Source organism: Colius striatus, chromosome Z (genome assembly GCF_028858725.1).
Source record: "Colius striatus isolate bColStr4 chromosome Z, bColStr4.1.hap1, whole genome shotgun sequence".
Taxonomy (NCBI): domain Eukaryota; kingdom Metazoa; phylum Chordata; class Aves; order Coliiformes; family Coliidae; genus Colius; species Colius striatus.
In genome coordinates this window covers 86,793,738-86,820,082 of record NC_084790.1, presented here as the reverse complement: position 1 = coordinate 86,820,082, position 26,345 = coordinate 86,793,738, and the positions used below count along the sequence as shown (strand labels likewise).

At 41.7% G+C, this 26,345-nt stretch overlaps 1 protein-coding gene across 1 annotated transcript in view; it reads right to left on the bottom strand.

Moving 5' to 3' along the window:
• DCC (DCC netrin 1 receptor) overlaps positions 1-26,345 on the bottom strand; it is a 550,939-nt gene that overhangs the window by 79,637 nt on the left and 444,957 nt on the right. The window contains exons 15-17 of the mRNA XM_062018865.1: positions 22,403-22,544; positions 19,448-19,558; positions 14,180-14,374 (exon numbers count right to left, since the gene is read on the bottom strand). Of these exons, the coding sequence (XP_061874849.1) occupies positions 14,180-14,374; positions 19,448-19,558; positions 22,403-22,544 (448 nt within the window). The remainder of the gene's footprint in view (positions 1-14,179; positions 14,375-19,447; positions 19,559-22,402; positions 22,545-26,345) is intronic.

Sequence of the window (26,345 nt, the reverse complement as noted above, 5' to 3'; positions counted from 1 at the left end):
AGTCAGGACCTCACTTGGCTTAAATTTTAAGTAGTTGAGACAATAGTTGGAGAAGAATGTCACTCTGAACACGGGCTATCCAAATGTGAAAGGTGGCTTGGGAAACCTGATGCTAGAGATGGATGTCAAAACTCCCCACACCCCACAGAACCATCACATCTAATCAAAATACTTTGTGGATCCCCAACAATGAATAAGCAAAACGAGTGATTTAGTATTAATTAGTTTGGTTGTTAAAAATACCCTCTCAGAAACTGATAAATTAGGTGTAAAAACCATGGTAACCTCATGGAAAGTTTGAAAATGGAGACTATACAGCACGTACTTCATCACAACTGACCCACATAGCACAATATATGGTCCATCAGATTGAACAGACTGATATATGATTTATGTTTATAACCAGGTTGGGTGAGGTTACATTTGCAAGAATGAGCTAAGATTGGGGCCAGGATAGGATCTGCAGCTTTCTTCAGGGGGTTAATTCGAGCTGCTGCTAACTGGAGCAATAAATAATTGCTTCAATCCCCTCCTAGATAAGAAGGAAAAGGGCAATTTGCCATGGTACAGTGTTTGTACACTATATTAGGGTTTGGTTTAGTCCAAGACAGTGAATAAAACCAAAAGAAAGAGCATTATTATTATTATTATCATGTGTCAACCAGTTGATTTCTGAACTGCATTGGCTATCAGTAGCACTTATGGGTTCATTCTGGAGCTCTTTTTGGTAAAATGCCACTGACTGTTCAAATGAGTTCAAATGAAGAAAGCTTTTTAGTGTAAACCTACTAATAAGTGCTGCGTTGAATGGGACAGGAGGGTCATTAAAAAGATGCAAAAAACCAAAGAAATGTGAGGTTTAGAGATGGTGATGACAGTGATTTTCATCTCCACTGGCTCCCATTCATAGCAGGGAAGAGCCATAACACTATAACACTGATGTTACCATTTGTTTTTGCTATTCTGGAGCAGGAGAAGGAAAGAACTGTATGCTTTCTTTTTTATCTATTTATTTTTTTCCTTCTGACAGAGGAAATCTCTTTTTGCCTTTGAAGAAGCTGAGCAGAGAACTGAGCTTTAATTAGAGCATCAGCCAAGAATCCTCATGCCAGTGTTGGTATGGAACACGCTCTGGAAATAAAGTCGTGTTCTGCAGTTCAATTTAAAGGAAAGAAGAATAAGAAGTTCAAACTAAGCATGAAAAAAAAATCAATTTCTTCTACTGACAGATGTTGTTACTGGAAAGAAAATAAATAAATACCAGCTCATTCAAGACACAAAAGCTATTTTCTTCTTTGAGGGGGTAAAATTGTGACATCTCTACAGCCATTGCAAGGGGCCTTTTGACAAATGCAAACTCTTTGTGTATAATTTGATTTTTTCTTTTTCTTTAAACTGTACATAAGAAAGTAAGTGTTTTGACAACCAGTTGTGAACTCCAGTCCAAGGAAAGCTCCTCACCTTCAACTACAGTGTTGGAAAGCAGGTGTTGCATGCAGCTGATTTTCCAGATCAAATCCTTTATCTTCCAAATTACAAAAAAATGAAAGAAAAAAATCATTCTCAAGTCTGCTTCTCCTTTCCCATTTTAACAATTATCTGACATAAAGGACCTGCTGAGTGCTCTATAGATTGGTACCCTGGGAAAGCTGAAGCCAAATGGGATCCCCTGATCATCATGAAGACCCATCATACCACTCAGAGCTTTGCAATTAAAACCATCTGAATTTCTTCTAATGCAAAGTAACCAATAAAATACCAATCAAGGTAAGTTTTACGTTCAACAGACTTCTGGTAATGCCTTTGTCAGGGCCTTTCCTGACACTAACCAATAGTGAAGTAGCATTTCATTGAGAAATGACCCCTTTGCTTCTTGAGCACCAACGTGAACCTACGAGTAAGGTATAACACCATCTTCACGCTGCCACAGCTTGCTGAAGAGGTAAGCTGCCATCTTTGATGCTTTTTTTCTCCCATTACAAAGCTGTTTTTCACTGAAGGCAACAGAAGTCTACCCTTGGGATGGTAAAGATGGTAGTAAGGTGTCCATCAAGAGGAACTACAGCCTCCCCACAGACAAAGTGGAAACAAAGGTGTCTTGTTAAAACAGATGGGGTCTGACAATACCCTGCAGTAAATGGACAGGGTGGAAATTAGAGGAAGAGAAATTCCTATTAGTTATCAGGAAAAGAATTAATATGATGATTGGTAATTGCTGAGGTAGAGTCCTAGAAAGGCTGTGAAACACCAGTCCTTGAAACTGCTCAGAAGTCAGCAGCAGATGACACTGACATGACCCACAGCTCCCTGGCCTTGTTTGAAGAAAGACTCGGACCATACTCCTTGAGGGATCCTTTCCAGCCTCAGCCATTCTGTGATAATTAATACCTGCTCACACAAACATGATGAAAGAAGGAATCTGGCTTTGATGTCAAGTTTAGGAAGAAGTTTTAAGTCAGCTGCTGACATAGGGCCCTTCTGTGTTCTCTGTTGCTCTCACTCTTTGATTCACCAAAAGCATACTGGCTGCCCCTCATTAGAAATAAAAGGAGTGGAAACCGAATTAGTAGATTTTGTTGTAAGGAAACTCCCACAGGGGTTGCCCTGTTAAAAGACAAAAGGTCTTCAAGAGAATTATGTCTATGCCCTGTGTGTCCTGCCATTGCCACTGATGCCGAAAGATCCTCTAAAGGGCAGAAAATCCATCATTCACAATTATCTCAAAAAGCAGCCAGAGAACAGCCTCATTTGCTCCTGTCTGGGTTTGTGAAAACATTACACCATAATACCAGTATCAGTTTCTAGACCTAGTTAACATCAGCTTATTGCCAGGAAAAGGTAATCTATCTATAGGACAAATGTCACGTTGAAGTATAAACTCTGCAGACAAGGGTTATTGAATTCTGAGAAATTCAGAGGAAAAAAAAGCACTCCCAGCATCACAGTCAGATGTTCTGCACTTCTGTAACCTGAACCTGAAATGGAGGGTTGCAGCCAGGGCTGTGGTTGTCCAGAAAGAAAGGGCTGGGGAACACTCCTGTGAAAATGGAAACCTCCCTATTCACTTACTGCCAAAAGCGCTGCTTACAATAAGTTTTTCAACTAGCAGTGCCACAACAAAGAAGCTCAAAGCAGGTGGAAGATCCTGCTGTGTGAGATAGCTCAGAAGGAATAACCCAGGACTCTCTGTAAATTCAGGAGGTATCTCTTCACAAGGAAAGGTGCCTGTGTCAGACCTTGGATAAAACATTCTGCATTTAAGCAGACTACTAAATAAATCTCTGCTTTGAGAGCTGCAGTGACAGGGCTAGTCATAAATGTACACATATGACATTAGAGCATCAGCCTTGTCTTGCTTGGTGGTCTGAAGCCAAGGAAGAGATTTGGTCTCCTCTGGGCAGCAATCACAGGATCCCAGCATGGTGAGGGTTGGAAGGGCCCTGCAGAGCTCCTCCAGCCCAATCCCCTGCTAAAGGAGGTTCCCCTCGCTCAGGGGGCACAGGAACGTGTCCAGGTGGGTTTGGAAACCTCCCAAGAAGGAGCCTCCACACCCTCCCTGGGCAGCCTGGGCCAGGGCTCCCTCACCTCAGCACCAAAGGAGTTTCTCCTCCTGTGCCAGTGACACTGCCTGTGCTCCAGCCTGTGCCCATCACCCCTTGTCCTGGCACTGGCCACCACAGAACAAAGACTGGCCCCATCCTCCCAACACCCACCCTTTAGGGATTTATCAGCATTGATAAGGTCCCCTCTCATCTTTATCTTTCCCAGGCTTCTCCTGCAGCCTTTCCTCATAAGGAAGATGCTCCAGTGCCCTGATCATCTTGGTGTCCCTGCACTGGCCTCTCTCTAGCAGTTCTTTGTCCCTCTTGAGCTGTGGAGCCCACAACTGGACACAGGACTCCAGATGAGGCCTCAGCAGGGCAGAGGGAGAGAAGAATCTCCCTTGAGCTATTGCTCACATTCTTCTTACTCTCCAGCATTGGATTGTGCACCATCACTCAAATAGAAAGGCATCTTGTCTCTAATTTCATGAGTATCCACTGGGCAGCTAATGGCTGCAACAAATAACAAGCTTACAACAAATAACAAGCAATGTATTCCACTTCTTGGACAACACACACTTGTCCTGGACAGCTAAGCTTGGAAGCTGATTTTAGCACAGTCTAGGGAAACGATATCTACGTTTTAAGAGAAACCCAAAACTCTTTGAATCATATTAACAATCTTAACTATAAATATTCCACTGGAATACACTCTCACAGTGAAATTCTCCAAATGAGTTTCTCCTTTGTTTTCAGATAGAGAAAAACAGGTCATTCCTTCCAGGTGCTTTGTACATCAGCAATAGCTGTATTTTAGTGGGGGATGAGGAGGTAATTTCTGTGATGTTATTCCATCGAACGTACCAGGGAATTTGAAAAGGAGACACCACGAGAAAGGCTAAAAATGGGTAACAATGAGCTCTTGCATTGCTTTCAATAAAATAGGGACCTATCAGTGAATTATCCTTTCTCTGAGACAACAGAATTAGCATACATTTACATTTTCTGGTAAACCAAACAATCCATAACGGGGAAGAACTTAGTTCAATGAAATTAAACTTACCAAATGCTGTAAAATTCAATAATGCATTTTCCAAGGTTACAGAGGATAAGCCTAATACCTCCTCTGTCAGTGGAAAGTCCAAAATGTAAGTTTTGGAAATTCAGCACGTGTTTTCACACCAAAATCTTTATCCAATAATCAGACAAAATCAGCCAACTCACGTGCTTTTTAGCATCAGGAGTACAAGTATCTCCTGAAAAACAGTCTCTTCTGTTCAGGAAGTAGAAACTTAGGTTCACATCTGCAGTATGTCAAAGACTTCTCAAGAAATGATGGACAAGTGACTATTTTTTGTGTGCCTTCAGTCCCCATGGTATCAACTTTTTCTGTTGTTCCATTCCTTTAATCTTTTGCCTACAAGCTCTTTGAAGCAGAGTCTTACAATATGTTTCTACATTAACTAGACAATGAAACCCCAATCTCATCTTAAACCTCTGGGCATTACTGTAGCACAACTAATAAAGATATGTTAATACACAGACAAGCTTAAAATATTCTCTAAATTGAATTGAAAACTGTCCCTGAGGAGCACAGATCTGCCCATCTGCTTCTCAGAGATGTTAGGGATGGGAGACAGAGGAGGTCCTGTACATCTGCATTTCAAATGAACACAACCTAACATGTGTTCTCAATCCAATCTCAGCATTGAATCTGTTACAACTGTTGAGGGCACGTTTCAGCTCTTTGGATGACAAACTAGGACTCCAATCACCTTCCAAAAGTGTGGTTTGGTAACAAAACCCAGGGCTTTGCCTTTCTCTGCCGCACAGTGAGCTCCAGCAGCATCCTTCAGCAGCATCCTTCTTCCTTCTTTGTCTTCTCACAGGCTGCATCCTTGCCAAGACACCTCCCAACAAATCATCCCGAGTCAATACAGACCTACTCTTGAGCCACAGTGCCTTTGGGTGAGCATAGGGAGGACATGACCCTGTGGTGAACCAGTGGAGGTCATGGCATCAAAGCATTGCTGCAGCTGGATGACAACGATGTGCCTCAGTAGTCTAGGGGGCTGACTATATATTTATAGATACTCAGGCTGATCCTGGAAACATTTAACTTCTAAAACACTGGGGAAAGTGTTTAACGGAGCGAAGAGAATTTATAATGAGAACATGTTAAGTGCTCTTATTTTAATGTAGTCGAGAAGATGAACAGCAAATCCATACTTGCAGTTGTTTTTAAGACGTCACCTCATCACGTACCATGCCTGCCTGCTGATTTCTCCTGTGAGCTGTGTCCTATGTGCATTACAACAAAGTGTGTAGGGTTTGATGGTTTTTGTCGGTTTATTTTTTTTAAGCAAAGACTGTAATTTGAACGTTGTTAGAAATAGGTCTTGTCTCCTGTGGAGATGTGAACCTTTACAACTCCCATGGTGCATTGCAAGCTCGGTGCACTCCATGTCGGTAGGGATGCAAACCAACAAAACAATCCCTGTGCGTACCACAGACATTTGTTATTGATGTTACAAATGCAGCCAAATCCAGGAAAATAAAGTAGTGTAGCAGAAAATGAAGTGTAAGACATATGGACAGATTAATAAAAAATGAATGGAAGTGACTTGAGATGCTTCCCAACACCAGAGGAAATGCCATTAATGTTACGAGGGTTAACTTGTGTGTGGGCAAGTTTTCTTCAGGCACTCGTACACAAAAATAACAATGAAAGAGGCAGGTAGAGGTTGTGTTTTCCTTGGCTAAAAAACAAGTCTTTGATCCAAAGCACTGTGCATCTATAAGCCTGGGTCACATAGCTGTCTTGATCTCCTTGGCATCTGTGACTGAAAGATCAACGATACTCCAGAAGCCAAAGCACAGTGTTGGATCTGTCCTGTTCCCTGGAAACTAAGCCTTGCAACAAAGCTTCCTTCTTCTTTCCTCTTTTGTTTTAGTTTGATTAATGAATGTAAAGAAAAGGAATATTCTTGGCTATCTCTATGATCTATGTCATAATTTGGGATTAAGGGTTCTTCTTAGGCATTCTGTTCCTTACCAACACAGAAAGGGAAGTATTTAGTTCTTCCATTCCATTTGTTGTCAACAGATCCTAAACATTTTGTTAGGGAAGCCTGTTGAGCTATTTTTTGCAGCTGGAGAATGGAGCCTTACAGAAAGTCAGCCAGAGTGAAGAGTATGAGCCTATTCCTACACACAGGTATAAGGGCAGGCTCAAATTTTCTTAAAATCCACACACTGTCCGATCTGGGGAAGTGCTGCAAGGTCTGTTTGTCATGTAAATAATGCATGGATCACAAACTGACCCTTTGCTTGGCAGCCATTTCACCGTACTCTTTAAGAAAGCAAAGTCAGGGAGAACTGAGAGCAAACTGCTGCACGAGGTATTTGTAGAAATAGCAGCATTCTTTAAATGACAGTCAGTTTTCAAAGGCAGGAAAGAAAACGAACAGTCCCTGGAGTGCTGAAGTGCCTTTACTTGTTAGTGTTGTGCTTTAATGTCATCTATGAGGGAAACAGCGAGATGCATAAACTTTTACTCTCTTTTTTTTAGATTTTTGCTGATTCATTTTGTATTAAAAATGCAAAAGGGAGAAAACAACCCAAAACCACATTAGAAAGCTTTTTTGTTCCCTTCCATGTCTTTATTATAATCCACAACTGTCATCTACAAAGATTAAAGAAAATGAAGAAACTTCTTTCTCCCTGCAATAAAACAAAGAGGGTTTTTTGCTTCATCTATGTATAAGGGTCAAATTTAATGTGATCCTCAGTTAAGATGAAGGTGAATGTCATGGAACCCTTTGTATTCCTACTGGTACGTTTGTTATGATGTAAATTCGGGTAGAAAAGCTCCATTGTCCTTTCTTGCCACTTGCAGCTGTTGATTTGCAAGTTCTGTTCCTTGAATCACACAGGAATCTGTAAAGTTTAACATCTGCTCTCCAAAATGCTTCTGCAAAGCCTGAGAGGTAACACTTGCATCAAGGAGCACGAGCATAAGACTATGCTGGCTGCTGATCCTTCACCGTGCCATATAGAGCCCCTTGCACCAGTCCATATAGAGCAGGAGAGACCATAGACCCTCCACCTACAAAATGACTTACCAACGTGAGCTGTTAAATCACTCTAATTCTCCAAACTACTGATTAAGCAGAAATTGCTCTCATTCATTAGACCTTTTTTTCCTCTTTGGGGCTCAACATTTTCAGATGTGTGTAGCTTCAGGCTTTCTGGGACAAGAGGGAGCATCCTTGAAAAATCTTTGCTCGATTTTGCTGTGTATTATGCACTTTGCTTTCACTGCTGGGCCAGGAGGATCAAAGGTTCAAGTTAAAAAGAGACATGAAAATAATATCCCGAGATGTGCACTCCAGCTTCCCAATCAGACTCTTTCAAGAGGGTGCATACATATTCCAACACACTCGGGGAGATGAATGCAGCTTTTCTTAGGTCACATAAAGGCAACTGTACTTAAAAACTCTCTCTAAACTTTGTTCTTCCTTTCTCACATACGCAAGGGTGAGGAAGGGATGTTCTCTGAAGAAGAGACTGCACATTTCTGTAAGACCCTGGAGTCTGGTACAGCTTGCCCATCCTATTTCAAGTGGATTGAATATCTATAAAATAGTAATTTTTATATACACCTTTCCTTGGAAAGACTGAGGGCATTTTACAGATGGAGAAACCATTACAAATGCCAAAGGAAATACCTGTTCTGATCAGCTTAAAACTGAGTCTCAGGTTTTCAGATCTGCATCTCTCTGCTTCCTCTCATGTGGTGCAAACACCTCCTCATCAGCTTGCAGGATTGTTCTATTCTTACTATCCAAATGCTTTTTTAAAGCCTTTTTGCTGCTGGGATGTCAGTAACATAGAGCAAAGGCAGAAACTTTGCCATCCAGCACTGGGAAGCTCATGGTCATCCTCTGGGTCTCCTTATGCCCAGTTTACCATCCTTCTCATCTCAGTCTCTTACCTATTTCCTTTAATCCAGCATGTTACTAAAATATCCTAGAATGAGCTATAAAAATATCCCAGAATGAGATAATAATGTTAACACACTGTAACATACCACATCCCACTTTCTCCAACACATTAATTAAGCCGATGCACAAGTTTTATGCAAATTACTCCAGCTAGTGTGGTGTGTTTCAGATATTTTGAGGTTTATGTTTGCAGAATCAGTAAATGGAAATCTCCTTGGCATGCTTCTTCCCTTTTCTTTTAAACTTTTATTTAATGAGTAAGCTTTAATACAAAGCTCCGTGGAGATGAGCCCAGTCAGTTCATTACTATGCTTAATGCCTTCTGAGTTGGATCAGTACAGAAATCGTTACTTCCTATGTGTAAAAGATCAGAATTGGCAGCTGTGAATTTTCCAATATTGCTAAAACCACCATTAATCAGCCAATAACCTTGCCATTTGTAATCACAAGCAAAGAATAATAAAAAAAAGTGCTAAAACCAGAGAAAATTAAATGAAGTGGCTCACTAGAAGTGCGTCCCCTTATTTAGAATTATTCACTTGAGAGTCAGTCAAGCACCAATTTCTGTCACTGGAAAGGTTGAATGAGAGCAGGGGATACTTGTTCCTGAAATTTATGAGGCTGACATCAAATATTTTTCATGCACTGCAAGAGAGAAAATACAACAAGTTCCTCACGGACAAAGCTGAAGTCTCTGGATATTCTCATGTTCTTCTACACCCGTGGAAAGTGTCTCTAAAGCAATATGACCACTCAGTCATGAAAAAATCACCCTATTTAATTCATTCCAGAGTACAAGTGTTACCCCTATATAGTTATAGTCAAGATAATCATCACAGAGAATAAAGTTCTCCATCACTATTATTAAGACTGAGTACTTTTCTTCATGTAGTTGAAATGATTTATTCCATAGCTGATGGGTACTACCCAGACAAATGCTGTAACAGCTTAGATACAGGCTGAGACAAGCGTTAAAGAAGTTTTGCTTGAAGGAAGTAATCAATTAAGTACCTGATGCAAAGCTGTCATACGAGTTGTGCATATTAGTGTTACGCTTCCATTATCAAGAGACAAGGAATTAAAAAGCAGGTCAATCTGTAAGCATGTCGGTCTCCATCTTTCCCCTGTGGCTGATCTACTAAGGAGACCACCCTTCCAAGCCTTGTACTTTCAAGCAGAGTTTTAAAGGCATTTGGGATTATGAAGGTGAAGTGTCTAATAGCATTTCTGAAGAGACTTTGACTTCTGACTCCCATCCAAAATCAGTAAGTAGTACACAGAAAGCCTTTTTAGTCAGGCAGCAGCAGCAGATTGAAGGTGCAAAGACCTTTGGAACTCCATCATAAGCTCCATCATAAGGAGTTCCTTTGGAGCTCCATGTTAAGAAGGGTGAATCCTGATGTGTAACAATGCACACCATGACCAAGTTACCATCATGGGCATCCACTCCAGTCAATAGAGAAAAGGTCAGGTGATGGAGCTGTTGAAGAAGCTGAACTATCCCTGCCTTTGTCCTTTCCTGCTTGACGGTCTCAAAAAGTAATGTGGGCTGATATGGCTCAATCTCAGGTGACTTAAATATCTGAAGTTGGATAAAAGAAATAAACAGTATAGAGAGCAGGTCAGAGAGTTCATTACTTCCATCTGGTAACAAAGGTTTCACCACTAATCACTGACACACCATGATGCTGCCATCTTCTCTAGAACGCAACAGCAGAGCAGAGAAACAGTCCTGAGCTTAAAGCTTGGATTATGCTTTGTTTCTGACTGCCTCCACTTTGTGTTAGGACAGTAGGAAGTCATTTAGGAGTAGATTTTACAAATATATGGGGTAGTTTTTTTTGCATGAAAGTACAAGTTACAACAAATTACTGTATTTCCAGGTATTTTATAACAATGGTAACCAACCCTCTGTATCCATGGGCTGTGCATGTAGCTGGCCAACAGCAAACTGTTGCTGCAGAAACCTCATAGGGGAGGAGGAATAAAACCCCACAAGTCCCAGCACGAGGAACTTCAGCCTTGCAGGTCCAACCATCAGGAATTGCTACAGCAACCCTATCTCACATCTACAGCAGGAGCTGCCAGACAAAGGGCCATCACGAAAGCAGGAATTTGCAGGGCAACCATGTCACAGACACTGGGAAGGGAATAAAACCAGTGAGCCTAACTGCCAGGTATCAGCTTCAGCTTTCAATACCTACTTGCATCCCTCTTCTCAATCCCTCAATTGTAAGGTTTTTGGAAAGACATCCAAGAGGTGCTTTTGTCCATGTCTGAACACAGAGAGAAGAAAATTGTCCACAGGAAAAAAGATACACAGTGTTTTGCAACTCTCTTCAACCTGTCCTGATGCTGGTTTTAACTGAGAGATTCTTCACCATCATTACTCTCAGGACTATAGCACAAGTTTACAGTAGAAAGACAATGCCTGACACAGACCTGGATTATCGGGTTCTGGGCATCTCTGTGAGAACACAATGACTGTAAGGGAGAGTCAGGCAGGATTTCTGAAAGGGAACTGATGTCAAACAAATATGATTGCTCTTTAATGAAAGTACCTATAGCTCCAGAATCTAAATGATACAGAGGTTTGCAGCGTGCTTGAAAATAGCACACAAAGGAACAACAAAAAGAAGAGCTGCAGTGAACCTCAGGAAGCTGCAAACCCCCAATTTTTCAGCTAAGATACATCAGAGAGAGGATTGAAGAGAGGTGGGGTGACCTCGCTACAGTCTGTGTCTAACAAGACAAAGGAGAGCCGGGGAGCCAAGAGAAAGCAAATGCTGAAAGCCACAAGGATCAAAAGGGATGAGGTCTTTCTTGGGGAGAGGAAAAAAAAATCACTGAAGTTCATCATTTATTTAGGTATCAGACTCCATTGTTGCTTCCACATAGTACCTTGAAGATAACGTACACACTGTGTGCACAGGTTTCACAGGAGATTTTACAACAGGTGGGACGAGTCCACGTAACAACTCAGAAATACTTTTTCCCCTCATTCCTGCCAGCAGCACATTTTAATTCGTAACTTTATTGGAAGCAGCATTTTTATTAGGAGAAGAATTCTGCCTCATCATCTCGCGTGTTTTTTTGGTAATGGTTTCTAACAGAGAAGGTGAATTATGTAGAAAGCGTTGGCAACTGCTCTAATTTTTTAAAAGCTTTCTCTGGGCCCTTGGTCACATCCCCCTGGAGTTAATTTTCTGTGGATATTTAAATGATGGCATTTAATTAGCACGATTATTCAAGGAAATTGATTTTTCAAAGTTGGACATTTGAATGTTCAGAGAAGTTGAATTTAACGTGTTCACATCAGAGTCTGTGACCAGCTGCCCGTATCCGTACTCAGAGGTCAGATGCACGAGGCTTATCTGGAAGATGCTGGTCAAGTTAACACTGCTCATGTCTTGGATATTTGCAAACAAACAAAAAACATGTGCAATGAAAAGACACGTTCCATTACATTGATGACTTTCACGGAACCCCAGTCTGTTGCAGGATGTTCAGAAAAAACAAACAACTCAACCCTGATTTCAGTGTCTGAATGATTTGGAACTAGAGATTTGATGATCTCAACAGCTTCTTGACGTTTTCTACGTGCCCAAGTGCTACTTCTGTAATCGAAATATACTGGTGAAACGTTCCCCCTGACTTGTTGGACTTTGTGTGTACTTCTGCCTGTCAGCAGAGGCAAGAAAAAACCACAGAAACAGTTCTAATAGTGAAGTACACCATCAGCTTTCCACAAATACCATGTGTGGTACCCTATGGGAAAGCTTTTGTATCTGTTAGTTGTGCCTAGTGTATCTCTCTAAAGGTCCCTTCCAAGCCCTACCATTCTGTGATTCTATGATCTTCCACCTGATGGTAGTGGTTATGAGAGGTCCTTATGAACAAATATATTCACTGGTCATTTAAAACATGAAGGAAAACGAATAGAAAAGCTTCCCAACCCCCAAAACACTTCTCCAGTCATTAATCAAGACACTTTTAGTAAGGACTGACCATTGAGAACTCTGTAAAATTGAGCTGTATAGGCACCTCCTCCTCAGCTCTTGCCAAAGCCTAGATAACTCTGTCCATGTAATTTTCTTTTCTAGTACTTCTGCGTCAACAATGGTGAAAGATTCAACTGAAAACTCATTAAAGATATGAAACAACTTAAAATAGGCTTGGGAGAATATAAATCCCTTTTGGTATTAAAAAATCCCCCCAACTTTGCATATAATCCTGACCATTGGTTATTAGACACACGCATTCATTAGTAATAGCTTTCATCTTTATATTCCACAAGACGTCTCCTTAGTCCAGTCAGACATCTTTCCATTTTGCATAATAACTTCACACTCTCACAAAACATTATTGAACCTGCCTTTTTTAGTAGAACCCACTGAGTATTTAGGAGTGTTTATGCATGGCTCTTTGCAAATACCTCTGTCATGAAGTATACATCTGGACGTAGAGAAGATGTAAAAACAGTTTATTCTGCTCTCCAGGTTTCCCCCAAAGAAAAAGATGTTGGATAGTGCAGATTCACGGTGCTATAAAATACCAATTCCAAAGAAAAGTATCCCCATTATCGGAGGGTTTTCATCTTGTAGAATCAAGATAATTAGTCTAGCTGTGCACCCTTAATGCACAAAGTTGATGAATCTTCCTGTAATATCAGATCGTTCCCAGGTTGCTGAGCAGAAAGTTTACCCTTTTTACGTGGAATAAAAGTGCTAAAGAGAAAATGACAAGGGAATCATTATTTTTTTTTTACTTCCTTTAAACTTTGAACCTTTTTTCCCAGTGCTAAGAGTCCATCACCACTGGAAGGAACCAGGTCCCTGCATACCATGCCGAGAATTTAGATGAACCGTCACGGAGGCTGTGCCATGAATAATGAATAAACCACCTCTCTCTAGGCACAATTTTGATAGACACAAAATAGGATTTTTTTGCCATTATCATTAAATTCCAACATGTGGGAGACATCCTGAGGGCTAATATCCATGGGTACAGCTCTGCTCAAGTGGGAGTCAGTATCAGGAGCTGTACAAAATCTACCGAACATAATATGTATTTTATCAGAGAAATTTGACATATTTTAGAGTGTCCAGAGCTTTGAAGGTAAGACCAAACATAAAATGGAAAGAGGAAACAGGGTAGAGAAGACTAAGGGGAGAGCTCACTAACACTTAGAGGTATTTAAAAGGTATATGTCAAAAGGATGAGGCAGAACTTTTTTTCTGTAGCGTCCACTGCCAGGATAAGGGGTGATGGGCACAGGCTGGCACACAGGCAATGACACTGGAACAGGAGGAGAAGCTCCTTTGGTGCTGAGGTGAGGGAGCCCTGGCCCAGGCTGCCCAGGGAGGGTGTGGAGGCGTCTTCTCAGGAGGTTTCCAAACCCACCTGGACACATTCCTGTGCCCCCTGAGCAAGGGGAAGATGCTTTAGCAGGGAGTTAAGCTGGATGAGCTCTGCAGGGCCCTTCCCACCCCTATCATTCTATGATTCTATAACTCTAAAGCAACATATAATGGAAGCAACAGTGAAGGTCTGAAAATAAACCTACAAAATAAGCATAACCTGGGAGGAAACTCCCTCCATGAGACAAAACGAAGGAGAAGAACGACTCACCCAAATTTTCGATGGAATAGTAGCGCTGTTTGCTGTCCACCCGCACGGTCTCAGCGTAGGGGCTGCCCACGCCATAGCCAATGATGTACCCACGGACCACGATGTTCGGGTTCAGCGGCGGAGTCCAACTCATGACGATACTCGTGGTCAAGGGTCTGACATGAAGAGAACTTGGCTGGTCTGGAACCTGAGATTCTGAGATTCAAAAAACAAATAGGGGAAAAAAAAGAGAGGCAGATGTAAGTTTGAGTTTCAACTAAAATACCTGCACACAAAAAAAAGGCCAATCTGGTGCCCCAGAGTTACATGCAGAGCTCACATGCAATTTCTTTTCTGAGCTACATCTTTCCCTTCGATGAGCACTGATAAGCCTCAGTCTATGTTACAAACAGTATCTCCTATCGTTTCCCACCTTTAGCATAAGGGTGCAAGAGACTTAAAGCGATGCAGAAAAACAAACAAACAAAAGACCTGCAAAAGAATTTTCAGGATGGCAACGTTTTTTCTTCCCTGGTCTATTTACAAGTTCAGCAGGACCCTGACAGCTGATTGCATGTGTTGTCTTTGTGCTCACAAGCTAGTTAAATACTTAAATAAAGTTAACAATGCATTCTGGCAATAATCTCCCTCTTTCCCATGAGAACAAGAAGGGAATTTTAACACTTGGACGTGCATCTCTTGCTTTGAAGCTGCTTTCAATAACACACCAACATTTCAAACAAGAAACGATAGAATGGAATATTTTCTTTAGAGGTATTCCCAGGTAAAAATCATTACTTTGAGCGGTAACTAATCCCTTACATTCTATTTGCCTTCTATAAACCTAACTTTACTGCAAAGGTTAGATGAGTAAATGCCTTTTGTTCGAGTTTACCCAGTAACTACCATATCACAAGTCTCTTCAGAGGAGCCGCACAGTAACTTGTCTTTTTGAGAGCAGAAAGAGACAAGTCACTATTTTTCCCCAATAAAAAGGCTTGCAATATAATAGATGAAAGCTCATATGGAAGGCAACAAGGACAGAGCAGAAAAAAGATGGAATAATATAAAATGATGTAAACTCCAACAAAAGACGCTTCTCGGTTGTGAAGCATTCCCACTGTAAACCTTGGAAAAGGTAGTAAAAAGAAGAATTAACACTTTTCAATACCCAGCGCCATATGTGCACCCTTGGAACTTTATGTGCTTTCAGATGAATCTTTATAAATGTCTCAGAGTAGTCTGAAAACTTGCTGCACCTTCAGGGAAGCCTGATTAGTACAACACCAGTTTGAAACACCCGGAAACTTTAGAAGCCCTTTGCATTCATCTCCTTAAAATTGCAAAGCACGGCTCTTGCCTAAGCGGTTGGAGAAAATTCACTGAGAAGTCTCTACTCACAAAAAGAGGAAACAGACTGCAGCAGCAGTGCCACTGTAAGTCAGGTTAAGTTGACATTTACCCCCAACTCCATTCCCCAAAAAGTTACTTGAGCAGCTATTCCTCAACAGCGCTGTTTGAAAAACAAACGACAGAAGCATTGCTTACGAGACCCAAAGATAAAGTAACAGTTTAATGCCTTGAAATGAGAAGCTGGATAACGTAGAGATACCACAATTCCTCAAACTTCCTAAAAGCAGCAATTCTCAGGCAGCAGAGGAGAGATCAGAGCATTCAAAGGAACGACTGCCTTCCAATGACAGTTTGTACATCTGACACAAAACAGGGGTTTCAGCAGCAGCACAGATACCTCTAGGCAGCTGTTTAGGTTAAAAATACTGTATTTAAACATTTCATATTATTTATTTAAAAAAAAAATAAACCCAAAACAACACACAATTCACACATTTCTGAGCTAAACCACCACTTCTTGTGAGTAAGAAAAAAGCAAAAGGCAGTTCAACATCCTGTACCTTGCGAATTAAATCTCTGAAAGGAAGCTGAGGAGAACGACTCTTTTTTTGAACTGTTCTTTGAATATTGACATTTCACAAACACAGCTTTTTTTTTTTTTTTGAAGATGCAGAGTTGTGGGTTTTTTTGTTCCTCCAGCTTTCTGTGTAAAGCATTTTTAATTACCATTTTGATTAGCTCTTCTTTCAAACATTTTCTGGGAAAAAAAGAGCCCATTTTTCTTGTTCTGAAACAGCTCTGAATTTCACAATTTGTGTCACGTTGTCACATCCTAAAGTTAAAAATGTTAGAAATTGACTGGGGTTTTTTTTTTTTCCCCTCAAACAAAAGATTTTTTTTGGGTTCTCTTTCTGATGAAGCACATTTTCCACAGTAAGGACTTCTGCCAAACCTAAAGTCCATTCAAACATCTGAATCCATCAGTTCTTCAGGACATCCAGTCTCTGCGTGGCTCTGCTCATTTTCAGTGTCTCAGCACTCAGATGCCCAGCAGTAAAATTCATACTGAAACATGTATCTCACATTTGTTTCTTTCTTTGACAGGCCATTTCCTTGCAGTTCTGGATCAATACCTTTACTTCTGTATCTTCTGAGCTTGAATGTGAGGTCAGAACTACTTCAGAGAAGCAACCTTGAGATCCTATTCTCCTAATTGAAATGCCATATAAGTTGTTCATCCCAAGTGAGGCATTTTTCCAGTCCCCCTCTCAACTGCACCAATAGGTCATTGCTTTTCTCTCAGCTGAGGAAAACATTAGGTACTTGTAAGCAAATGTTGTGCTCAGACACATGAACTGTGGATGTCATCCAGCCTCAGAGAATACCACTTGACACGCAGAAGGACAGTTCCTCAGTAAACACATCCATGAAACCAGATTTTCTGTTGCTGCACTTCTGACTCTCTTCCCTCACAGACAACTGGGCTGCCAGCAAATGGAAGCTAAAGTTCTGTGTAACTGCCTGGTGTGACATCTCCTCCAGGGAAGCCACATCTGCTCTGGGTCCTTCGCCGTGTTTCTAAGCGATGGCTTGAGCATCCACGTCTTCTATCCAGAGAGTACTGCACTTAGTGCTACTTAAAGGTCCCTAATTCCACTGTCAAGCTTGAAAAATGCTTTACATTTGGGTCACTTTAGCAATTTCCTTTGACATTTAAAGATGTATGTTTTACAAAGTCAGGATACTTCTTACTCATCCCATTTTGTTCACTTATTTCCCCAATCACTTTTCTGTATAAATTACAATATGATAGCAGCCTAGCTTGTCATGCTCTTAAAGCACTAATTTAGAACTGAAGCTAAACTATATCACCATCTAATATGTATAACAGCTTCCATCTGTTCAATGCGGTAATCAGAAACTAAGCATCCTAAACCCATTTTCCTGGAGGATACCTTAGCTAAGTTGATCAGAGATTCTCTTGCTTCCCCACTCAACCTATTTAAAGCACAACCTTCAGGGAAAACACTGCTTTCAATTTCTGGTTTGGTGTTTTTTTTTTCCTCCCCTTTTAAAGCATAAAATTTGAGGCTTAAACATTTAAAATCTTTCCAGCTGTCAGTAAAGGCACATGAGCTTCCTTTTTTGAAGAAGCAGCTATGTTTGGATTTCTAATCACTTTAAAAAAAACCCACTCATTATAATGAATATCCTTTGGGAGTTGATGCCATTCTCCAGGACACTGTTTGTTTTTGTGTTGCTGATGCCAATCAGGCTTGCAGCGAAAGCAAGAGAAACTGTATTAGCCGTAGCAGCATAGAGAGAAGTGCAGTTACCAGCCTGTGCTCCAGCCCTTCAGCTTGCTGACGTTCACAGGACCCCGCATAACTGCAGTAATAAGTAGATTTCTCCCTAGGGTTTATCAGTGTGTTTGTACCTAGTATGCAACACGGTGCATTCCCAGCATCAGGCTGCTGTAGCTTCACAAGGGTAATTCATCATCGCTACTGCAAATGCAAATGCATGTAAATACAATACAGGAACAAAATGGCTTCACCTGAATTTACTTGTACACACCCACTTCCATCGTGTGTCTCCTGCGCACGCTGGACTCACATCTTCACATGCACACGTGTGTTTGGGCACAGAGACTTCGAAGGAACGTCGGGTGTACCAAACGCAAATCAAAGCGAATGTGCTCAAACATGTTACTTCCTTTTCTTTTTGCAGGATTATATTTCACTCTTCCCAGTCAAAAGCCAGCTGCTTACAACTTAACAACATCATTTCTCAACCTATGCTATGCCTAGCCAAAGCATAATTAGAAAGACATCAACACGTGCCGCGACATGGTGTGTTCCGTTGGGATAGTTACACCGCGCCGGGAAGCGTCACCTCGCCTTTAAACACTTGATGAGAAAACACAGGCACTGGTTCTCACATTTTGTGTGTGCCACGCACTGCAGTCACTCCCAGTCTGCTGGAAAATTGCTTTTGGACATAGGGAAAGGCAGAAATCCTTCAGTTTGCAAGGGCTGATTTTGAGATCATAAGGCTGTCCGACCAGTCGAAAGAAAGGCAACACCGAGTACTACGGTGCACTTAAACGGATTATTTATTTATTCCTTCATCCAGTTTGCCTTTGATCTTTCTTAGGTGCCTTATTTTGTGTTAAAAATCATAGCAATTTTCATCAGGTTCCTTTTATTTTCTGTTCATCTCCTTCCTACCACACATTTGCTTCTTACGGATTGTCTGTAGTTTTGCAGTGACTTCCATCTGTCAGATTCTTTGTTCCGTTTGATTTGCACTCTGCTTAATTTTTTTAGGTAGACTTTTTCATTACTCTCCTTTTATTCCTTTACTACTTCAAATATTCCCAGTCATTTTATCTCACCCTTTCATTTCAGTGTTTTCCTTCCCTTTTGTGTCAGCATCTGCACTGATTTATACAGCCCACGGTTTTCAGGTATCTGCATCCCATCATCTTTCACTAATTATTCAGCTTCGTTGCCAACTGTGCAGTTCTAACATCTGCAAATAAAGGCTGGGAAACAGGATTTCACCTATTTGAATATTTGCTTAGTGAATTGTTAGGATTGTTGCCCTCATTTCCATTGTTTCTTTGATTGATTATGATTCTCATTTACGAAGTTACAGACTCGCTTCACTGTAATGTTGTAAATGGCCACGATGCTCAGGAGCTAAATTCTGACACAATTATTTAGACAAAGGTTTCTGACTCCTTGGTCCTGGTGATGACAGAGAAATACAACCCAAGGTATGAGACCCAGGAGTATAAGAGAGCATCTGTTGATGGGGGTTTATAGACTCCCAGGCTCTCACCCCAACCTCGGGCTGGGTGACAACTGCAGTGGCACCCCTCAGGTAGAGAGCTTTAGGAGACAACAGCTTTTAAGAAAGAGATGCATTTACCATCGAGATCATTCTCAGGTGTTTCTGCTGTGTACCAGTCAGAGGAAGGCCCTGTTCCATTCACGGTCATGGCAGCCACCTGGAAACTGTACTGGCTTCCTTTGTCAAGTCCTGTTTGAGCACAAAAAAAAGGGTTAATAAAAATCACACAGAAAGAAGATGATTAAAACAAAGCAATTACAATGCCAGAGTCTGCAATAGACTTTGTGTAAAACAAAACCTCTAGTAAAAGTCAATTGGATTTGCTATATGTAAGGAAATATACAGAAACACACATATATATATATCTAATATGTACGCAAATATATATGTCTCCTTGCCCAACGTGCAGGCAGTGCTACGTGGCCCATGTATGTGTGGGATGTCATATGGGCAGCATCCTCTAAGCAATGCTTGGCCTGGACTGAAACTTAGCAGCTCTGGGAGGAAAAGAGATTTTTGACCAGAAGGAAGGGCTTCAGAAATTGAATGAGGGCTGCACTAGCCCAGGACTATTTTGAGTCATAATTCTCATTGGTTACCCTCATACATATAGAATTAATGCAAGTTCAATTAGTAGAAAAATGAAGAATTGTTTTACGTAAGTGAGCCATTAATCACACACGCAACAGAACCAGTTCACTGCTTTTAGCATGCAGGGAACTGCAGGTACGCTCTCTTTATGCATAGAATTTGCAGGCTAGGAACTAGGTTAGCAGCTTAAGAGCGTTTTGCTTTCTGGTGCTCCTGATTAACTTCAGAGTGCACAGTTCAGGCTAAAAAATGTAGTCTTAACAGCGTTATGAAATAGGCAAAGATTCAGAAACAGACATTTTCCTCTGTGGCTCGAGCCATCAGAAGACAATTACTGTAGCATTCCTGAATGTGCCACAGGACTTCCAAGTCCCTGAGGTGGGGATATAGGTTTATCTTTTTGCTCAGTCTATACTGACCACTATGAACAGGAAAAGAAAATGGTTCATTTATTTGCAATTATTCTCTGGAGAGGAATGCTCAGTATTAAAAAGGGCAGTTTAACTTTTACCTGACATGGAAGCCCTCTTTAAAATTGAGAGAGGCTACTTAAAGACCTGCATTGTAACTCTGAACTTCTCTGCTGTTGCAGATGTTCTAATCCCATAAAGCACCTGTCTACAAACAGGATTGCAGTGAAGATCTGAAGTGCCTACATGTTAATATTTAAAACGTCCATTTAGAAGAGCCACATAGTTCAGTTTCCAGCAACCACAATATATGCATGCAGAAAGCAATAACGAGACCTGGATAGTTTGCTTAATTGCTTCTTAAAACAAGTATTCCTAAGCTCTGTAAAAAAAAAATAAAGCATTTCCCTTTGGGCTGTACAGAGGCATTGGCAGCCAGGGTAGGCAACAGGGCTGGGGCTGCCTGCAGCCCACTGTCCCAGCAGGACTCCTGGAATCATAGAATCATGGGATTGGAAGGGACCTTTAGAGATCATCTACTTCAACCCCCCTGCAGAAGCAGGGTGACCTATATCAGGTCACACAGGAACATGTCCAGGTGGGTCTTGAAGACCTCCAAGGAAGGAGGATCTACAACTCCTCTGGGCAGCCTGTTCCATTGCTCTGTCATACTCATAATAAAATAGTTTCTTCTTATATTTAAGTGGAACTTTTTGTGTTCCAGCTTCATCTCATCACCCCTTATCCTGTTGCTGGCTACTAGAGAAAAGACGGATGTCCCAACCTCCTGACACCCATCCTTTAGATATTTGTAAATGTTAATAAGATCCCCCCTCAGTCTCCTCCAGACTAAACAGCTCCAAACTCCTGTAGCTCTTCAAGTCCAGAATAATTCAAGTGAAAGAAAGAGTTTTCTCAGGGCGTGGCAATCTACCACAACAGAGATTCAAGGACCAGGTGGGATGGGATCTGCAAGCATGATGGTGGTAGAGGTACAGCAGAACATGACTTCACTCTGGGGCTTTGTCTGCATCACTATGCATTTTTCTCTAAGCTGTCAGAGCAACAGCAACTCAAACATCTGAGCAGCTTACATGATTATTTCTGCTTCATTTGTCAGAAAACAGATCCTCTCCAGCTTGTTGAACATACTCAACATGCTCTTCCCACCTAGAAAGGTTTGGGTTGTTTTGCAGCTATTATCTATGTAGTCTTCACAGGAGTTCCCACAGGGACTTTGGTCAGGAGCATGTAGGTTAGATGACTCAAGTTCAGTGTTTAAGATCTTCTGTGTAAAAAAGATCTTCTACTTTTGCTTTCATTCAATTCTGAGATACAATAAGATGATACTGTTTATTCTGAAACATGTAATTCATAATTGCTTTTTTTATTGCCATGGATCACATGTGAAAATAAACATAAAGCAGGTAATTTGAGGTGAAATCATGGTTATACTCAATTCAGTGTCAAGGAGACGAAGTTTCTTTTTCTCCCTTGATGCTTTGCTGCTTTTTCAGTTGTGTCTTGGGCATATTGCAAGAACTCAGGTGAAATCCATTTTCACCTACCTGAATTCCCAGTTACCCTTACGATACTCATCTGGCTACTTCCATTCATTGTAATTATGATTTTGTTATGATCTACTGTTGTACTTTTTATTCTATGAGGAGTTATCTTCCACTGAAAATCTTGGAAAAGAAAGTAGGGAAATCGATATTTTCACACCCATGAGAAAATGTGAGATGTTGACTGAGTACTCTAAAAAAAAAAAACCCACAACTGAGGCTTAAGAGGACATAAGAAATTTAGATTCAAATTCATTAATGATGAAATCCAAGGGGTAAACGTATGATAAAAGCATTAAGGAAAAAAATTGGTTTCAAGAAAACATCGTAAAGACTGTCTTTGTACAGCACAATAAATGCTACCTGCCAGCAAAGAAATCAATGTTCCCTTGAAGTGAAAGTGTATTTTATTCCCAAAGCATTTAATTCATCAAAACCTTGCAAGGCTGTACCATGTGAACACTGACCTGTGAACAAGTACCAGAGGTTGTTTGGCTCCAGTGTTTCAATCTCACCCCTGCGGGTAGTCTTTCTATGTCGGATTTTATAGCCCGTAATAAATCCATTTTGAGTACCTGGTGGTGGAGGCAACCAGCTAACTTTGATGCTCTGTAAAAGAAGAGATATTATTGTTGACTTTTCTCTTTTTTTTGGTAGTAAAGAAGTGACTGAAATAAAGCACATAAAATGAATGGGGGGGGGGGAAGGTAAAACAAAAAGGCTATGCTTTTCTAATAACAACATGTATTCAACTAAGTTATTGTTTTGAGAAGAAAACCAAATCAAATCTGAAACGAGTCACACTGGTATAAAGAAAACTGTACATTCCCTAGCAGTGGATGGTTATACAGACAATGCATTTATATAGTAAATTTTCTCCCTTTTCAAGACTTTTCTCATTTCAACAGGGCACTAGAACGCCTGAGGTACTAGAAATGTCAGCACTGGGGCTGAGCAGACACCGCAACTCATTTTGCTTTTCAGACCAAAAGCATCAACATGGCCTCTTTTTGACTGTAGGATACAAACATCAGCCTTGAGCAGGTCTAACAGTTCCATGCCATTTTAATTCCAGAGACATTTATGGAGATGTTACTACACCCTTGTTATACTAGCATAAAGAGAATCAAACCCCTTGGGAACTAATTTATTGCCCATTCCAACACACAAGAGAATTTTCCCTGAGCTACTCGTCAGGGCCAGCAGCAATGCAATTAACCATGACCAATCGCTTTTTTGTTGTTGTTCTAAATGTTGCTTCGTAGAATGTAAGAAGGATCTTATCTCAGCATAACAGCCCAAACTGAAATCATCTCTTCCTGATGGCTCCCAACAGCCCCCCATGCAGCCAGACACTCATCTCAGAAACCTTTCTCCTTGGAAAAGGGTCTGAAGGATATGGTGATACAGAAGCCAGCCCATGTATTTGGTCTTTCCTGTTACGTTCTCTTGAACCTTTTCTTCCTTTCCCTGTTTGGTGGAGAGTGCCTGGCAGGTTTGTGCAGTGCTGCATTATTGTTTTCTTAACATAGGCTGGATGTATGAGGTTGCTGGAGGCCACGTGCTGGGTCCTGCACTTGACCCACACCAACCCCAGACAACACTCCAGGCAGGGAGACTTGAAAGCTGGCCAGAGAGAAAGGCCCTAGGGATGGCAGTCAGGAACTGGGTGAATATGAGCCAGCAGTGTGTCCAGGGGGGCAAGAAGGCCAAGAGCATCCTGGCTGGGATCAGCAGTGGGGTGGCAGCAGGAGCAGGGCAGGGACTGTCCCCTGTGCTGGGCCCTGGGGAGGCTGCAGCTCCAGGGCTGTGTCAGTGCTGGGCCCCTCACTCACTGCCACAGGGACACTGAGGGGCTGCAGCGTGGCCAGAGCCAGAGGGAATGGGGGTGTTCAACCTGGAGAAGAGGAGCCTGAGGGGAGCAGCAGCACTCTCTGACACACCTTGACAGCAGGCTGTGGTCAGAAGGAGGAGTCAAGTCTCTTCTCCCAGATAACGAATGATAGGACAGGACAAGAGGAAACAGCCTCAAGTTGCCCCAGGGGAGGTTGAGACTGGAGGTGAGTCAGAACTGTTTCCCTGAGAGGGGTGTCAGCCCCTGTGCCAGGCTGCCCAGGGAGCTGGGAGAGTGCCCAGCCATGGAGGGATCCCAAAGCCGTGGGGCTGAGGTGCTGAGGGCTGTGGGTTAGTGTTGTGCTTGGCAGGGTGAGGGGAGGCCTTAGACTCAATGACCTTAAAGATCTTTCCCAACCAAAATGACCCTTTCTAATTCTCTTCATTTTCCAATAAACCCCAACACTCTGTGGTGCTTTTACTGCCACAGACCACCGTGCTTCCAGACTTCAGGAGCAAGACTTCCTCCTCCACGAGCAGCAGCAGACAGCTCAGTGCACAGCAGCAGGAAAGTGTGTTTTCTGTGCACCACTTTTACATTTAAGCACACAGAATTTCTTTTGCTCTTTTTATCTCCCAGTCACCCAGTGTTGTAAGGCTTTTCAGCAGCCAGCTTTCAGTTTTACAACACTGAATTGCTAACCCTTGTTTCCTCACTCTCCATCCTGTGCACTGGCCAGTGTGGACACCCACACGCCTCACTGGGCGACTCCACCGCCTTAGCTGAGACAAGCCAACTCCTCTCTCCATCCTTTATTCTCTATCACATCACTTGCTTATCACAAAGGGATCTTTTTCCTTACACTGCAGCAACTGTATTTCTTCCAGAGCCTTTTGTCAGGGATCTTATCAAAAGGCTTCAGCAAACCCAAGCCAATGATATCAACTGGATCTCCTTGCCCATGTGCTCAGTGTTTCCTTCAAAGGATTTTAATAGGCATGTGAAGCAGGCCTTTCCTCCACAAAAGCCATATTGATCCCTTCTTGTTGTATCATGTTCATCCACATGTCTATTCATTCTATTCTTTATTACCATTTCTATCCATTTGTCCAGGAAAAAACACCAGATTTACTGGGCTGGACTGATAAGGGTGCTGATAGCACACATCAACATTTCTCTGCTAAAACAATCTGAGCACCAGCTGTTCCTTGCAAGTCTCCAAGTGTTTTTACCCAACACGGTATATTTGGGCTATTAAGGGTTTTGCAAGGAGTGAGGCCTCAGAACTGCACACCTATCTCTACAGTCTCTCTTGCAGCTCTGTGTTACAAAACTATAGACAAAGAAAAAAGTCAACCACACCACAGTGGATAGTTTTTGGCCAAATACAATTTACTACCATTATTGAGTTGCTTCGTCTCTGCATAAATATGTTATAGCACATACCAAATTAATTATTGCAATAGAAAAATCGATCTTGCACATATACTGCCCGGTGATTTATTGTTACAATCAATTATACATTTCAAAATCAATACTTCGGGTTTCCATCGCTGAGTGAAATAATGCTGAGTTTTTTTGCATTAGGGCAGAACAAACTCCATTTTTCAAGCCAGACAGTGATTGTTTTAAAAAGCGATTTGGTCACTTTGCATATTGAAATTGCCTACATATAAAATGTTTATGGGGGAATGCAAACACCCAGAGAGTGGCTTTAAAGAGTATTTCTGTTGACAGCTCTGAGGAAGTCTACAGGTAACCCGTTGCTTGATACTGGTGCACTCCCAACTCTTCCAATCTCTAGAACAACATTGAGCCACGCTGTCACCACGGGGACCTCAGTATCTGTGTGCATTTCAGCCCACTTCTATTTTCCTGACACACTTTCTGCTCCATTTCTCAGGTGGAGAAGAAAACAGAACATTTGGATATTTTGTCAGAGGAGGAGAAGAAAGAAAAACCCCTCCCCTTCCTCCCACCCCTTCCAGGCGCATCAAGAAAAGCTGTTCTGAAATCCCCAATCAGGGAAAAAAAAACCCAAAACAAAACATATATGGAGACAAGACAGCAAAGAAGTGAAGGGCTGGAAACCCTTTCAGAAACCTGTTGTACAGCTCAAGCAGGCAGATGATTACAGGAATGACAGAGGGATTCAAAAATCACACTAGAAGGGACAAATCACATTGATGTCACAGTTTGGATGTTGCAGTAACCCCAACTTTTATCTCAGTGTATTACTTATCATAGAATCATAGAATGGGAGGGGTTGGAAGGGACCTTTAGAGATCATCCAGTCCAACCCCCTGCAGAAGCAGCTCCCACCTAGATCAGGTCACACAGGAACGTGTCCAGGTGGGTCTTGAAGCCCTCCAAGGAAGGAGCCTCCACACCCTCCCTGGGCAGCCTGGGCAAGAGCTCGCTCACCTGAACAGTGAAATAGTTTCTTCTTATATTTAAGTGGAACTTTTTGTGTTTCAGCTTCATCCCATCATGTCCAGCAACGTCGTGTTGCATGATACTATAGAAAAATTGCTGCCCCAACCTCCTGACACCCACCAGTGAGATATTTGTAACTA